Raw genomic sequence first — 16,694 nt, 5'->3', positions numbered from 1 at the left:
GCTGTGGCTCCTCCTAAAGTGCTAAGGGAGTTGTAATCCTCTGCACACTGCTTGAAAGTAATCCTAACTGAATAGGATTTTAGTGTCAACATACATGTATACATAGGGTCGGGCTGCAAAATAAAGTGGGTGTGTACCAAAGATGTCATGGACTTTGAAGACACTCGAACTCAGGACGAAAGGTAGAAATACGCTAATAATAATAATAATAATTTGTTAAGAGGAAGGCACGTTTGGCAAACCCTCACCACGATAAAGTCCCACCCGGAAACCTACGTCCCCATTGTGGAAGGATGTGTGGATCCAAAACTAGCCTCCACAGTCACTTACGGGCTCACTCTTAAGACCGTGTTCATGGAAGACAATCTTACTCGGCTACGAGTGATCGCCAAACTTAGAAGAACAATCGCAAGGGATCTACCCTAGCAAAGGAGCGACTTCCCTGTTGATCCTCCACGAACAGAGCTAGTATTTTCTCTCGGCCAAACTAAACCCAATGCGCAGCCCTTCAGAAAGAACGCAGACGGTTTTGAGCTTTAATGTATTTATTATCCCCCTTTTGCGCCAATACAACCTGACCAACCTTAGCTACTAGGCACCTACACTTCGGTGGAAGGCGGCGGGCGAGCGAGCGAGGACCTTCTAACTCTTAGGGAGCAGAATGCCTGCGCCGGCCTTGCTTCGAAGAGAAACGTGCAGATTAAGGCAACCCTTCTTCGAATGGAGCTGCTGCCTTTTTGGCGCAGCGATTCCTGACGTCATCAGCCCCCGCCCGCTTCCTCCGGCGGCGGCTGCTGCTGGTGCAGCTGTTGTCGTTGCGCGGCCTCGCGCGCTGCTTCTGATAGACAGACAGCTGCGGTCCGCCGAGGAGAAGCTCGGCTGCACAGGCGCACCATCACCCCCGAGAGAGCGTGAGTGGGCGGGGACGAGGCGCCGAGTCCCGAGGGGAGGGGAATGGGGGCGGGGCTTCGGCCGGAAGCGCCGTGCGTGTCGCGGGAGGAGGGGGTGGGAGGGAGGGGGTTGTGCTGTGAATTCGGGCCGGGAAGAAAACAAACCGGTGGGACCGGCTCCGAGGGGGGACAGGTAAGGAGAGGTGGGCCCGGGGCGGGGAGCTGCGAAGAGCGCGACGAAGAAAGCAGGCCCGTGAGGGGGAAAGGAAGCGGGGCTCCTCTTTCGGGGGGGGTGGGGGCCCTTCCCCTTCCTCTCGTCACGTCCCCGCTCCTCTCGCCCCTTCCTCACACGAGCGTTTCCGAGGGGAGTCATGGGACTCCGGAGCCAGCCTTCCCTCACACCTCCGTGGCCCTCTTTGTCTCAGATCAGAAAGGATGCCCCTCCCCACACGAAACCTCCTCCTGGCTTCAGACACTTTAAACAATACGGGCTGGCATCCCACCTCCCCGCCTTCCCTTCGTGGGTGAAAATGCCCCGGAAAGAGGGCGGGTCTCCTCCAGCCACTCCCGCGGACCTCCAGTCCGTGTCGGAAGTGTGTTGAAATCTGAATTAAAGGGCACTCCTAGGCGTGTCTACTCATTAGTAAGCCTCGTTAAGTTTGTTGTTGTTTAGTCGTGTCCGACTCTTCGTGATCCCATGGACCAGAGCACGCCAGGCACTCCTGTCTTCCACTGCCTCCCGCAGTTTGGTCAAATTCATATTAGTAGCTATCTCGTCCTCTGTCGTCCCCTTCTCCTTATGCCCTCAATCTTGCCCAACATCAGGGTCTTTTCCAGGGAGTTTTCTCTTCTCATGAGGTGGCCAAAGTACTGGAGCCTCAGCTTCACGATCTGTCCTTCCAGTGAGCACTCAGGGCTGATTTCCTTAAGAATGGATAGGTTTAATGGGATTTATGCCCAGGTAAAGGTGCGTAGGATCGCGCGACCTTAAGTGATTTTGAGTGTACAGCATGGCCAGAATGGACTTGGTATGCTAGCAGAGGCTTTAGAAGCTCTGAGTGGTATTCTAAGTTTTACTCGGAGAGTAGACCACTGGAATTGATGGGATTAGTTGTGTTCATTAATTTCACTGAGCCTACTCTGAGTAAAGCTTAGTTGATTTTTACCCTCTGTGTCTTTTATAGTTGTACAAACTGCGGAAACTTGGAGCTTATGTCATCATGGGGATGTGGTAATGGGGAAATCTTTGTCTGTTGAAAGTTCTCTTCTGAGTGTTTTTTTAAAAATGGTGCTTTTTCCTTTGGCACAGTGTTCTGATAGTACTGGACTGCTGTTTGTGTCCAGTTGTTTTCAAACTTTTTTCAGAATAAAGACTTAAGTGCTCCTTTTGAAGTATGTTAGCCAGTTCTTTTTCGCTTTCCACCAGAGGTCTTGAAGCCTCTGAACTGGTGCTTATCAATGAGATGCAGAAATATGTGGCGATGCACATATTTCTGATTGGCTGTACTGATGAAATTTGGTCTTAGGTCTGCTTTGCTAACCCACCCCCCTTTATTGAGTTTTGAGGAGATTATCTGATAGGAGAGGGTTGTAGATGACTTAGATGGTATAAGACTTTTTTTAAAAAAAAAAGTCTAACCATATTAAAAATTGAAAAAGTAAGTGTAAATCATTTGTATAGTCTGGATAGTAGAAAGTTGGACTTTCCCTTATTTCTTTGCATATTTATCATATGTAAAGTAGGGTTCTAATTGGCATTGACAATGGAAATATGGAACCCAGCAGTGTAACTGGGGTATATTCCAAGCCAAGCAAGTAATATTCTAAGCACTCTTGGAAACAAATGAAAATGAGGTAATGCACAGGATTCCTTTTTAGTGCTTTTGAATTGGCCACAGCTCCTTCTAATTGCTATTACTATCACATTTCAAAAAAGTTGGCAGGACTATCATAATCTGTCTAGACTGTTCATGAATTGATTGGTTGCTAAGCAATGGATTATGTTTTCCTGTCATTTTGTTTCAGTGGTTTCCAATCAAATACTGTAATGTCGGTTAAGAGAACACTTCACAGGAACCTTGGTTAGTTCCAACCATGATTAATGTCACTGCTAATATAATAATTTGTTGTCACTTGAAGCTAGTTTGAAATCCTCTGTTAAGGAGGGCGCTAGTCGTTGCTATGTGTAGCAGCTAAGCACAACTAGGTCCAGCAAGACAAATTTGTGTTCTAGAAAGGAGAAATAATTCAGTCCTGTGGCCACTCCTGACTGCTTAACTGTGATTAATTTCCAAAAATTATAGTGCTCCCTTCATTGTACAAATAATCTCAGGGTGAGTCACAATAATAGTAGAGCATCCACAACATAAAATTGATAATAGAATATTGCTAATATGCAGATTAGCATCTAAAAGAAGTACAGCAACCCTTAATGATACAACAGAAAACTACTACTACTACTTCTTTGGCAATCACTCATAGCTGAGTAAGATTGTATTCCATGAACACAGTTTTAACAGTGAGTCCATAAATGACTGTGGATGCCAATTCTGGGTCCACACATCCTTCCACAGTGGGGACGTAGGTTTCCGTACTGGAGTTGATCAGGTAACAAGGTTGTGTCTGTACTGGTCTTGTGTTGTAAAGCATCTCTGTGCTGAAAATAAGTATCCAGAGAAATGTTCCTGTTTAAGAACAGATCATCTCTACCTGAAATAATAAAGCATTAATATATTTTAATCCTATTTACAACCTGTCATGCACTTTCTTCCTGTTTTTAAACCAGCTTCATTTCTCAGTTCCCTCCAATCCTTCTAGTTTGTTTCCTTTAAAATTTAATTCTCATTCATTGTGCCATGCATGCAGTAACTTCTAAAATCCACTTGGTCCACATGTGAGATATTTCTTAATAATTAATATGTGCATCTCTTGTAGTTAGAGGCTTTTTCTAGGTTGCTTCCATATAGTTTATGAAAGTTCAGTGGAAATACTACAGAAGAGAGTACCAACACTTCTTTCAAAGAATCAGTCTGAGTAAAGTATATCATTTATTTCATTAACAAATGTGAAGAAAATTATGGACTCTGTGTTTTTATAAGCATTTGCAACATCCTTCCTTTACAGTGGTACCTCGCAAGACGAATGCCTCGCAAGACAAAAAACTCGCTAGACGAAAGGTTTTTCCGTTTTCGATTTGCCTCGCAAGACGAATTTCCCCTATGGGCTTGCTTCGCAAGACGAAAACGTCTCGCGACGTCTAAAAACAAAGACATGTTTTGTTTATAAAGTTAATTTATTTTCCCTTCAGTTTTTGAACTGCTCTTTACAGTATGTGTGACTTTAAAGAGCAGTTAATAAACTGTTGTTGTACCAAATTTGGCTTTGTTTAGACCTTTTTTGACCATAGGAACGCATTAATTGATTTTCAATGCATTCCTATGGGATTTCGTGCTTCGCAAGACGAAAAATTCGCTAGACGACAAAAATTGCGGAACGAATTAATTTCGTCTTGCGGGGCACCACTGTATAATATTCTCCACCTCCCACATTCACTCCTCCATGCTATCGATTTTTATCAAAATAATAATTGGCAATGCTAACTGCAAGAATACCAAACCAGAAAAAGTTAACTGTCTACTAATAGATGGTCTCATTTATTACAACATATGGTGTTCAAATATCTGACTTTCCCCATTATTGCATTCCTTCACTGATAAATGGCTGTGGAGAAATAAGTACGGAGTCTTATTTAGCTCTCTTAGTAAAAATATAACAGTATACTACTACTCAAATATTGCTTCCTTAGACTTGATGAATAGAATGCAAACTCAAATAAACAACAATAGATGCTATGACTATATATTTTAATTTTTCTCTGTGATTGTTTAATACTGTCCTACTGGACAGTTAATAATCTTCCATGTGTGTATGTCTCATAGAATAAAGTCAGAACATAGTGAACACTGAAATCCTAAGCAGTTTTCGGTGAAGGTGAAAGCAATGATCAACTGTCTGAGCCTATGCAATTATTTATTCTAGACATTCTTCAGGTGGAGCTTGGCCAAACTTGTCAGTAGAAGAAGGATTACTATTATACACATCAGCTAGCCTACCAATCTTGCCACCAGGGTGGAAAGTATAGAAACCATCATTCTTGATTGCATCCCCAAAGCCTTGTTGGAGCATCTGTTCAAGATGATAATGAAGTGTTTCTGCCAGTGAACTCTGTAGCTATCTTTTATTTTAAATCTCAGAGCAGGCACATTATTGAAACAGTATTTTTCAGAGTAGAGTCATACCCTGGGTTGAATATGCTTCATGTTGAGCGCGTTTGAGTTGCACTCCGCGGCAACCTGTAAGTAACGGAGCGTGTTACTTCCGGGTTTCACCGCTCACGCAGACGCTCAAAATGACGTCATGCGCAGAAGCGGCGAAAGCGACGTGCATGTGCGCAGACATGCCGTCGCTAGTTACGTTTGCTTCTGGATGCGAACGGGGCTCTGGAACAGATCCCGTTCGCATCCCAAGGTACCACTGTATAGAATAAATAAGTCTAAATGGGTTGAAAATTTTCCTTGTCTCTGTTGGTTATATCCTACCATTTTATGTAATTTCCTACAGACCTATGCTTGATTCTTAAACGACCTTATCCAAAGAAGAGGATGAAAGGGCAGAGTAGATTGTAAAGTAAAGAGACCTGGGTGACTGATTTCAACTAATTAGTGTGCTATCAAGTTATTTTTTGAATAATTGCATTCGCCATAGGTTTAAGAACACTAGTGTGTAGACAGCGTGTATTTGGAAGTTTAAGAAACAGTTCTCTTGGCTCTGGTTTTGCAAAACTTTTCTTTTTTTTTTTGTAATAATGTTGCACCCAGTAGAGCTGATTGCTTGTCTTCCATTCTTTCTTTTATGTGTCTAAAACTAAGATTTCTCCCATCCTTTTGATTTTTCAGAATTATCATATATCAGTATTAGATCTTATAGTGTACATATCATTCTAATTGGTTTTCATAGGAGGTTTGCATTGTTTTTTGCATTGCATTGTTTTTCGATAACAGTTAAAAATCTTGAATGGCTGTCACATTTGAATCTGTTTCCCTTACTACTGCCCATCAGCTCCATGTTTCTATGTTGCAGACAGCTAAGGCTTAGAAGTAATTTCCATTTAGCAATGTGGAACTTTTCCTTTGTGCTCGGTAGGGCTGGGCAATATATCAATATATCATCCAAAACCAGTTTGAAGTTCACATTGTCATAATTGTTTCATAATATTTGAGCTGTCAGTATATCACGAATCACAATGTGTGTAAGGACTAGGCGATAACTGGTTTTCAACATTGCAATAACTCACCAGCTAAACGTTGCAATGTTGTCAGCAGCTAAACCTCACACAATATCACCAGCTAAACTTTGCAATCCATCACGTCTGTAATAAGGATGAAACTATACAGAGGTGAACAAGACAATGTCCAGGCAACTGCTACTACTTAAGAGGTCTAAAATGGGTAAATGACAGTATTATCAATCACCACACAGTCAGTTTCATCAGCAGGCAAGCCAAAACGCATCCCAACAGAATTTTTGGTTTTGGCTTGGCTACCAAATGGTGGTATGCAGGACAATCCAAAGTACAGCAGTGAGTCATAGTGAATACATATAATCTGGGACTGCCAGTCTGCCAGCAGGAGGCAGAAGCAGCAGTGGCAGAAACAGCTGGCCATGACCGCGGTATGTGTCGGCAGTAGAGGTGACAACTTGCAAGGCCTCACTGTGACAGCCCAATCAGTGGTGGCCTGTGAGTCCTTGTGGTGGTGACAGGAGGGGGCAGTAGTAGCAGCGGCAGCCTGCAAGGCCTCGTGGCGGCAGAAGTAGCAGTGGAGACTTGCAAGGCCTCACAGCAGCTATGAAAGCTGGTGGCAATAGCGGTGGCAGCCTGTGAGGCCTTGCGGCGCCAGCACAAACAGTGGCAGCCCGCAAGGCCTCCCAGCAGTGATAGAGAGTGACGGCAGGAGCGGCAGCAGCCTGCAAGGACTCACAGCAGCGATGGGAGGCAGTAGCAGTGGCAGCCTGTGAGGACTCAGCAGTGATGGGAGGTGGCAGCCTGCAAGGTCTCGCGGTAGTGATGGAGTGACAGCAGCAGCCTGCAAGGCCTCATGGCGGCGACAGAAAGTGGCAGCAGTAACAATGGCAGCCTGCAAGGCCTCACAGTGGTGACAAGGAGTGACAGCAGTGGCCTTGCGGTGGCAGTGGGAGATGGTAGCAGCCTGCAACGCCTCGCAGCGATAACAGGAAGTGACAGCAGTAACCGCAAGGCTTCGTGGTGGCAACAGGAGGTGGCGGCAGTAGTGGTGGCAGCCTGTGAGGCCTCACGACGGCGGCAAAAAGTGGCAGCAGTAACGGCGGTGGCTTGCAAGATCTCATGGTAGCAACAGGAGGTGACAGCAGTAGCAGTGGCCTGCAAGGCCTCACAGCGGTGATGGGAGATGGCAATAGTGGTGGCAGCCTGCAAGGCCTTGCAGCGGCAACACACAGTGGTGGCCTGCAAGGCCTTAAGGCAGTGATAGTGATGGCAGTAGCGGCAGTGGCCTGTGAGGACTTGTGGCAGGGATGGGAGGCAGCGGTAGTGTCCTGTTGGCCTCTGCATAGTTCCTTCCTTATTTCAGATATCAGGGTATATCAATATATCATGATGTTTAGCTGGTGATATATTGCAATATTGAGAACCAGTTATTGCCCCGCCCTGGTGCTCAGTACCTTCTGCCAAGCTGTTTCGTATACATTTTCCCCCACCCCACCCCCCAGTTTATTAAGTGACTTCTCCCATCTTTAGGATCTTCTTTCAAAACCCAGTACCTTAGCACAGCCTTTCTGCAACAAGCCTTGTCTCAACTTACTTACACTTCTGCTGCCATTTGACATACTTTTCCCCTTCCACTCGACCCAGAACTTACACTTACTTTTCATTCGTGATTGGAACCTTAGGTGGGTGAGCAATAAATAAATGGAGAGCAAGGACAATACACCATTCCCTGCTCTCCATTTATCTATTTTTCCTCCCCCCACCCCACCCCCGCTCACCCAGTGGGTTTTCCTTGCTTGCTGGGCATTGGGCAGGTTGCAGGAGGGCTCTGGTAGCATCCTAGGGCCCTCTCATTATCTCAGATTCTGGTAAGCAATCCTCTGCAGTGCGGGAGGGGGCAGTTCTGGGGTTACTGACTTTGCACGATTTTGCCTTTGTTCATGTTCTCCTGCAACAGAACCTTAATGTAAGTAGCAGGCCAACTGTATATTTATAAATCCTGGGTGTTCCCTTTATTCCCCATTTCTGGTGAATATAACTTGCAAACTGTGTACAGCACATATCAAACTTTGGCAAATGGTGGTAATAGTAATGGTGGTTTAGATTAATGTTTTATATTGATTTAGGAAACCATCAGAACAACAAATGTATCAGATGGTTGCATGTAAAGATTGGCTTCTTTCTGATGTAATCATTTTAAATTCTGTTCTTACCCCTTTTGAGTTGCTTCCTTAATCACTAACAAGAAATTCTAGATCACTTTCACACTTCCTGGTGATTTTTTGTGGGGGAGGTAGATATGTTGAGGGAAGATGTTTGTCTAGGCACATGTTCCTGTCCTGAGCACTATCACCATTTAGTTTTCAGGGGTTCATTGGCCTGCTCCAAGCAAAAACACTGCTCAACTTTCTAGCCATGGTTTAGAGACAATTGAGTGTTCTGTGGGTTCACAGGCTCATCTTGTGTGAGCATTCCTCAGTCTCGTGGCCAGCTGTGGTTAGCACTGTCTCTGCTCAATGTCAAAATTAACCATAGGGAGTGACAAACAACCATTTTCAACCCAATGGTTAGAAACTGGTTTGCGTTAACTATTGTTAGCTTTTTAACATCAGTGCAGATATACGAACCACAATTATCTCCAAAATAGGAAGGAGTCCCCACCCAGGACAGGAAGAACAAATGACTCCATGGCGTACAACAGATCACCTAACAATGGTATGGAAAGAGTTATAGGGTCAGGCAGCAGTGTACTTGCATTCAATTACTTTCCCCTTCACTCTTGTCTTGAAAGCCAACAGCTTAAAGCAAGAACATCATTTCAGTTCAGGGTAAGATAACAAAGGATTTCAGACTCTCTCTTTTTTAAAAAAATTACAGTTGCAGTATCTCAAGAAGAAGGAGCATTTGTGGAGTACCAAGTTCCAATGGCAGAACTATCTGCACACTTATCACAAGTCCAGCGTGGGCAGCTGAGAGAGAACTTGCCTGACAACCATCAGACCAATACTGTACGTAAGGACTATTTTTTCCACATGCCAGATTATAAACTGCATATGGTAGCTGTGTTACAAAATGCTGAAAGATTGTGTAAAGCCTCTTGTGTTTGTTAAATGGGTCTTGTAATCTTGAATGTCATGACGAAAGCAACATTTAGCAGGTGTAGTGAAGTGGTTAGAGCAGGCATAGGCAAACTCGGCCCTCCAGATGTTTTGGGACTACAACTCCTATCGTCCCTAGCTAACAGGACCAGTGGCCAGGGGTGATGGGAATTATAGTCCCAAAACATCTGGAGGGCCGAGTTTGCCTGTGCCTGGGTTAGAGTGTTGGACTAGGAGTGAAAAGACCAGGTTCAAATCCATGCTTGGCCATAAACTAAATGTGTGATCTTTGTCCAGTCACTATCACTTAGCCTAACCTACCATTATAAAGTGGTTTTGTAGATTAAAAAGTCATGTGTGCTGTCTTCAGCCCTTGGAAGAAAGACAGGATACCAATGTAAATAATAAAAAAAATATATATAACTGCATTTAAGGGGGGGAAATTCCTGTTTCATTCTTTGCTAAATCTTTCACAGCACATGCATATTATACTACTTTAGAAAGCAGTGACCAGTAAACTCTTTAACTTTGATTTATTAAGTTATCAGATTGTATACACTGGTACCTTAGTCCTCAAACTTAATGTGTTCCGGGAGTCTGTTCGACTTCCGAAACTGTTAAAAAACCAAGGTGTGGCTTCCGATTGGCTGCAGGAGCTTCCTGCACTTAAGTGGAAGCCGCATCATATATTTGGCTTCTGAAAAGCATTCACAAACCGGAACACTTACTTCCGGGTTTGCGGCGTTCGGGAGCCAATTTGTTCGGCAACTAAGCCATTTGGGAACCAAAGTTCCACTGTACTGCTTAGTTTTTATAGACAGTACAGATTTATTTAATTTTTTTTGCTGTGTGAACATTAGGATTTATTTGTTTATGTTTTATTAAAATATTTACAACCTGCCATTTGCCTGTACTGATATCAGGGTGGAGCACAGAACAATAAGTAAAAACAGCCACCTAAATAATAAAATAAACAGTACTGTTAAAATATACCATCAAGCAAAAAGGAAATGTCTGAGAAAAGAAATAACTCTTAACCTGGTGCCAACATGAGGATAGCATTGGTGTTGATTGTAAGGAAAGGGTGTTCCACAGACAGGGCGCCACTATGGAGGAGGCTGGTGCAACTGATGCATCACACTTCAAGAAATTGGCACTGCATACTGTGTTGTAGCATCTGCTTGAAGTTTTGTACTTGTAGTATCTTCTGTATTTGCAACATACTCTTCCAATCTCACTTGCCTGATAAAGAACCACAACCTGGGCTCAAAAGCAAATGACTGATGAAGTAACTCTGGAAAACTTCTTGCTTTAAACCCTTGTCTTGTAAATCACATTGTGAGGGCAGTGTATCCTGCAAAGTGGGTTATCTTTTAAATAAAATAAACGAAAAAGGCCTTATTCAATCAAAGTTTCTGAAGATCTGAATTCACTAGAAAGCTTCATGATCTAGTTCATATTCAGAATTACTGGCCTTGTTCACCTGTCACAGTAAACCACAGTTAATGGTTTATGGTTAACATATCAGTACTGGATGTTTTGCTCTTACCCACTTCTGCTACATAGGTAGAAACAAACCATAGTATCTGACTTAGCCTTACATCCAAATTAGCGTGAGCTGCGGGCCATTTTCTCCAAACCATACCCTCCAGCTCATCAGCTGATGTCACTTAACTCCCTGCTCATCACCTTATGAGTTAATGTTAAAACCTGCTCAGTTTGGCAGAATTACATGCAAACCCCTTTCTGATTTCGTGATTCAGGAAGGGATATGCTTTGGAATCCAATGCTAAAATGTGGGATGGGGGCTTTGTATAATACTGCCTTGCAAGATGCTTTGAAGTCTTGACTTTGGGACTTTCTACCTTGTTAAATTTATGGCAGTTCAAACCATATGCAATTGCAGGCAGCTTGGGCCAGTTTTGGAGCCCCACAAGCTATCAAGGAAGCCAAGAGAGGATTTTACATCTTAAGACACATGAGCGTCATCTCTTCTGGTCATTTAGCTTACTCATTTCATTCAAAGCTTCAGCTTTTTCATCAGGTCACTGCTAAATTCTGGACCTTCTCTCTGTGTCCTGATCCTCAGTGAAATTTTAGAACTCATAAGGCTTCGTGGGCAATTTGGTCATAAGCTTTTCCAATAATGTTGCAATACATTATGCATGGAAAGTCACGTCTTTTATTGCTTTAACTGTGTTGTACTATATTCATTCAGAATGGGACTTTTACAGAAATATCATAGCATGTGCTGAACAATGAGGGGCCAAACATAAACTGACATTTGTGAAGAATTTGTAAGACATTTTGAACCAGTATTATTTCAGTATCATTTACAAAATCTTAAAACAGCTTGTGCCATAAAAGGGGAAATTTCAGTATTTTTTATTAAAATAAATGCATAGATATGGTTCCCATTCTGAGTGGCCAGTCCAGATGATGTTAACTTGGCAGGTATACACAAGATCAGCAGGCAGGAACAGCATCATTTAAAAAATACTATTGCTCCCTAATTTCCTGACAAAGATTGCAGACACTTGTAATACCTTACCAGTTCATTGCTTTTCAACATGAGTTCCAATGCTTTGAACATCTTTTTGAAACCTTCGTGCCAAGCAGAACTCCCAAAAGTTTCCATACTGAATGTGAAGGTTTCTCAGCATTAGTTCACCCAACTCCTGATACAAGTTTTTCAAGTTTCCCTGAAAATCTCTTGCATCATAAGAGATAGTAAACACATTCATTTATACTGAATGACACAGAATCTGTGTTTCAAATATTGCCATTTTCACATGCTAACTTGGAAATTGATAAGAGCCATAGTCGGAAAAAGGTTTCCCCCCTAAAAGATCACTTACTGCACTGACTCCTTGCAGAAACCAAGGCTCATCCTACATAGAATCCTCAGTAATTGAAGAGTCAGTGGAAGTCCAAAATTTGGCAAAATTTTCAAACCCTACACACCATCATATCTCTTTCCTGGAGCTGCCTTCTGCATTTCCAGTTGGGTGAAAAGGCACTGACATAGTTCAGGAAGTTCGCACGTCCCAGTTCTGCACCTTTGGGACTATTGCTTGGGTTTGATATTTAACTCTTTTTTTTGATAGTTGCCAAGGCTGCTGTTTATCTTTGGTATTACTCATTCACCTTGAAGATATACAGTCATTCTTGCCCACACACCAGAAGTACAAGGGTCTGGTTCAAACCTCTTTCAAGGCTTTGCTTCCATAATGGCTGATGAAACTGAGGAATCTGTTCCTTTGCTTCCACTGCAGGTGGCACCTCTGACCTGTGATCTGTTTAATGCTAATCAGGTAGGGATTTGTGTTTTGTCTGTACTGGAACAAAGTGCAACAAATATGACACAATTCCCAGTGTCATAAAATGCATCTTTGCTCAGATATGCCTGCAGGTTTCACTGTTGTGCATTACTTTATCTTCTGTTCTGAATTGCAACCCTCAACACAGTTCTTACTTGGAGTAAGAACCATGTCATAATGTCTTTTTTCCGTCTTTGTGTACTTGTGGCCAAAACCCATCATGCCACCCTTCAGAAGAACTGATACCAAAACTATTTAGTTCATACAGCCTGTGAAAATTAACTCCCTGTAGGAAGCAGTCATCAATATTCACTTGCAAGTGTCTTTGAATTGTACCTAATACTGCACTTTTTTTTTCCTTCCAAGGTAAGGGCCAAAGATGTTTATTTGAATCCATCAACAGTTATTTTCAGTTTCTTTAAATAAAAATGTGATGCACTTGACTCTCACCAGGAGAGGAAATTTAGGATCATGGGTGTGGTTGTGATTTGTATTCCTGTGGCTTTTGGGAGAGTAGTTTTACTTAGATATTTTTTCCTCTCTAAATTGAAATTATTTCATATGGTGTATTAGGTTTGAATGCTACAACAGCATACAAGCTAACGTTTTATGTTTTTATGCCACCACTGCCAACCTCCACAATCTCATAAGCATAGGTATTACTGCTCTTGTACCTGCTCCTGTCTTGTGGTAATGCCGTACTTGTTTATTTCCAACACCCTTTCATAATTGGCCTGTGTTCCCTTTGCAATTAAAAAGCAACTGGAGAAGGCAAAAATGTAGGAATGGATATGGTTGCACTTACGGGAACAAAGGATAAGTTCAGTCCTACTTTGTTACTGCTGTTGAGGATATAGATTTTACCTTGGACCCTCTAGCACAGCATTGGAGTTTATTATTTATTCACAAAATTGGTTGCTACACTGACACCATACCTAATACAAGTACACCAAAGGAAGGAAATGAAAATCTGGGAAATTTTTGAAGTCTTCTTCTTATATCCCTTCCTGTTTTCCTACTTCCTCTGTTCCCATACCAGAAGGTGCAGTACTTTTGCATAGTGTTCACCAGAAAGGGAGGCACTTCTCAATGTCATTTTTGGCAACATTGAAAAGCACACTCATCCCCCAGTTTAATTTATTTTATATTTTGTAATTGTATCAAAAAGGCTGGAGGAAATCTTTGTCTCAGGGTCATGGCAACATTTCAGTTCGGAGTGATATCAGCCTCTAGCCAAAATTGATATTGTATCTTCATGATGTCATCCTGTTCATTACATCATCCCTGATTTGCTGTCAATGTATGACTAATTGAGGGGGGAATCAGTGCCGTGAGGAAAGAAAGAAAATGGTACTGCAGACTTGGTAAATGGTACAGCAGAGTGAAAACATTGGCATAAAGAAGGGGGTGGGGAAACATTCCTGCATATATATTTTTAGGAAATACTTTGGGACTCGACACCAAATGCATTACTTTCTATCCAAAAACCAAATGGGAAGACTATCTGACACAGCCATATTATTTCAAACCCTCAACTTTATGCCATGAAGCTCTTCTTAAGGGAAAGGTGCTGTGGCAGAAGGAGAGGCTGCTATTTACTAAATGCCCTAGTGGAAGGAAAATATGTGCATCAGTAAAAAGCACATGAATCCTAATGTGCTTGTGCATTCCTTGTTAAAATACTGAATGTAAATTGCAGATTTTAAAACGTTTTTATATCTCTTCAGGTTGTAAAGAAGCTTCAGATAGAAAGGTGATGGGAAAAGGGGTCATGTTGGGGAACGAGGAGACTAATAGGTTGAAATTTACCAAAGCTCTTTCCCCCAAGAGCTGATTCATTTTTAATTTTTTTTGCACATTAGTAAATATCAAGTAAGAATATTGTAGAAAAAATTATTGAGGTAAATTAACTTTGGCATTTGTCGCATATGTAGAAATGGTACACTAATTAACTGAATACAGGTAACTGATATCTGTCTAATTAGCATAATTACCCCTGAGGATTGTAACACTAACTGCCCTGCCTAACATATGCTTTCTTTCTGCTTCATCTACAAGTGCACATTTACCATTTATTGCTTCTTATTCTTACAGTGTGACTGCTATCATTAATTGCCCCTGTATATTAGATGCTCTGCTGGTCTTTAGATCCTTTCAGCTGAATCTTTCCTTTATTTCACATGTTGCCCTTTAGAAATATAATTTTATTATCCCTATAACTGGCAACTTCATGGGGCTCCTGGCGATGTGGCACAGGCGGGGCCCACGCCCACTTAGCTTCAGCAGTGCTGCAGCATCAAATGCTGCCAGACTACTCACTGAGCTCTGCCTTTTACGATTACAACATGGAATATACATGTTGCATGCATGTGCTTATGGATCTGGGATTTTTAAAATTACGTTTGTAGAATGACAACGTTGAAAGACGGCGTAATGAAAGCAGCGATCGAAGATGCAACGATAATCCCGGTTCGGCCTCTAACGGGCAGCCACAGCACAGCACTCGGCAAGTGGTGGAACAAGATGATGACGACGACGATGAAGAGCTGACGCTGAAATACGGGGCAAAGCATGTGATTATGCTGTTTGCACCAGTCACGCTTTGTATGGTGGTAGTTGTTGCAACCATCAAGTCTGTCAGCTTTTATACACGGAAGGATGGACAGCTGTATGTATTATTATTTTTCCTTTTCGCTCTGATGTCCTCTGATATCTACCCCCTTTTGTGTTCTCCCATTACGCCAGTCTTTCACAGTCATACAGTGAGCAAACAAGAAGCAGGAGACAAATGTTCCCTTGGCTGTGCTTTCTTTGGGGGGGGGGGACCCTTCCTCTAGCTGCTTTTCTCCCAGCCATGCTCTGAGACTAGAAATGAGCTCTACCAGGAGAAAAGCAACTGGAGGGGGGGAGGCAGTTTTGGAGGGGAAGGATTAAGCTGCTTCTTCCTCCCACTTCTCTTCTTTAGATCATTCTGGACCCAGGTCCCACTTTAAATGACCCATACTATAATACTGTACACTATTACATCTAGTTATACCTTCAGTGACATTCTGTGAACCAAAGGATAACTTGAGGTTTCTCATTTTATAATAACATGCAACATTGCTCCTTTGTTGCATTCCCATGTAAAGTCAAGTTGAACCTAGTACTTTATAGATAAATAACCCAAGTTTTTATTCTATATGCTCAAGTCCTCAGTCTTAAGGGTTTTTTTTCTAGCATGGTAATCTTTTATTAACCTCACTACAAAAATTAAGCTTTCTGACTACAACGTATTTCCTGTGTCTGCCTTTGGTTTTGTTCACAAGTGAATGAAATATTAAATTGTAATTTCATTCCATATCCACTAGATGGTGTGGGCATACAGGCATTACAGTGGAACCTTGGTTCTCGAACGGCTTAGTTGACGAACAAATCAGCTCCCGAATGCCAAAATCCCGGAAGTAAGTGTTCCGGTTTTCGAATGTTTTTCAGAAGCCAAACATCTGATGGGGCTGTTGGCTATTTTTTCCGGGGCGCCAGCGCCAATTGGAAGGCGTGCCTTGGTTTTCGAACGTTTCGGGAGGTAAACTGACTTCCAGAACAGATTAAGTTCGAGAACCAAGGTTCTACTGTATTTAGAAGAATTATGGCTCAGAGTATGTACTGTATGTGCTAACGCTTGCTTATTTGTTGAACTCTCCTTAGGGTTGGTCTCTTGCGCTTAGTCAAAAACTTACCACAGTTTAAGAATACATTCATATTGCACAAACTTCACCTTTTACTTTTTATCTGTATTCTATTGCAGCATCTACACCCCATTCACGGAAGATACAGAAACAGTTGGACAAAGGGCTCTGAATTCTATTCTCAATGCTGCCATTATGATTAGCGTCATCATTATCATGACCATACTCCTGGTTGTGCTTTATAAGTACAGGTGCTATAAGGTGAGCTCAGGTTTACTCTTACTGTATCGAGGCTAATATTGTTTCTAATAGCATACCAGGAATATTTTCAGCATACAAAGAGCCAAAATAGTTGCTAAAACAGTGCCTAAGCTAAAGATCAACTGTGATAGAGCAGCACAGGGTGATAATAATAA

At 42.3% G+C, this 16,694-nt stretch overlaps 1 protein-coding gene across 2 annotated transcripts in view; it reads left to right on the top strand.

The window, feature by feature from the left end:
* The first annotated feature begins 978 nt into the window (after nt 1-978).
* Nucleotides 979-16,694, top strand: part of PSEN1 (presenilin 1) — a 30,581-nt gene continuing 14,865 nt past the window's right edge. Inside the window, exons 1-5 of one of the 2 annotated variants that reach the window (XM_081890503.1) lie at nt 979-1,083; nt 9,070-9,200; nt 12,566-12,604; nt 15,019-15,278; nt 16,398-16,539. In XM_081890503.1, the coding sequence (XP_081746629.1) occupies nt 9,117-9,200; nt 12,566-12,604; nt 15,019-15,278; nt 16,398-16,539 (525 nt within the window). In that variant the 5' untranslated portion in view covers nt 979-1,083; nt 9,070-9,116. The remainder of the gene's footprint in view (nt 1,084-9,069; nt 9,201-12,565; nt 12,605-15,018; nt 15,279-16,397; nt 16,540-16,694) is intronic. The other variant, XM_081890504.1, reaches the window with a different exon arrangement.

This window comes from Podarcis melisellensis (assembly GCF_964234715.1).
Source record: "Podarcis melisellensis genome assembly, chromosome: 1".
Taxonomy (NCBI): domain Eukaryota; kingdom Metazoa; phylum Chordata; class Lepidosauria; order Squamata; family Lacertidae; genus Podarcis; species Podarcis melisellensis.
This window is presented reverse-complemented; position numbering and strand designations above follow the sequence as displayed.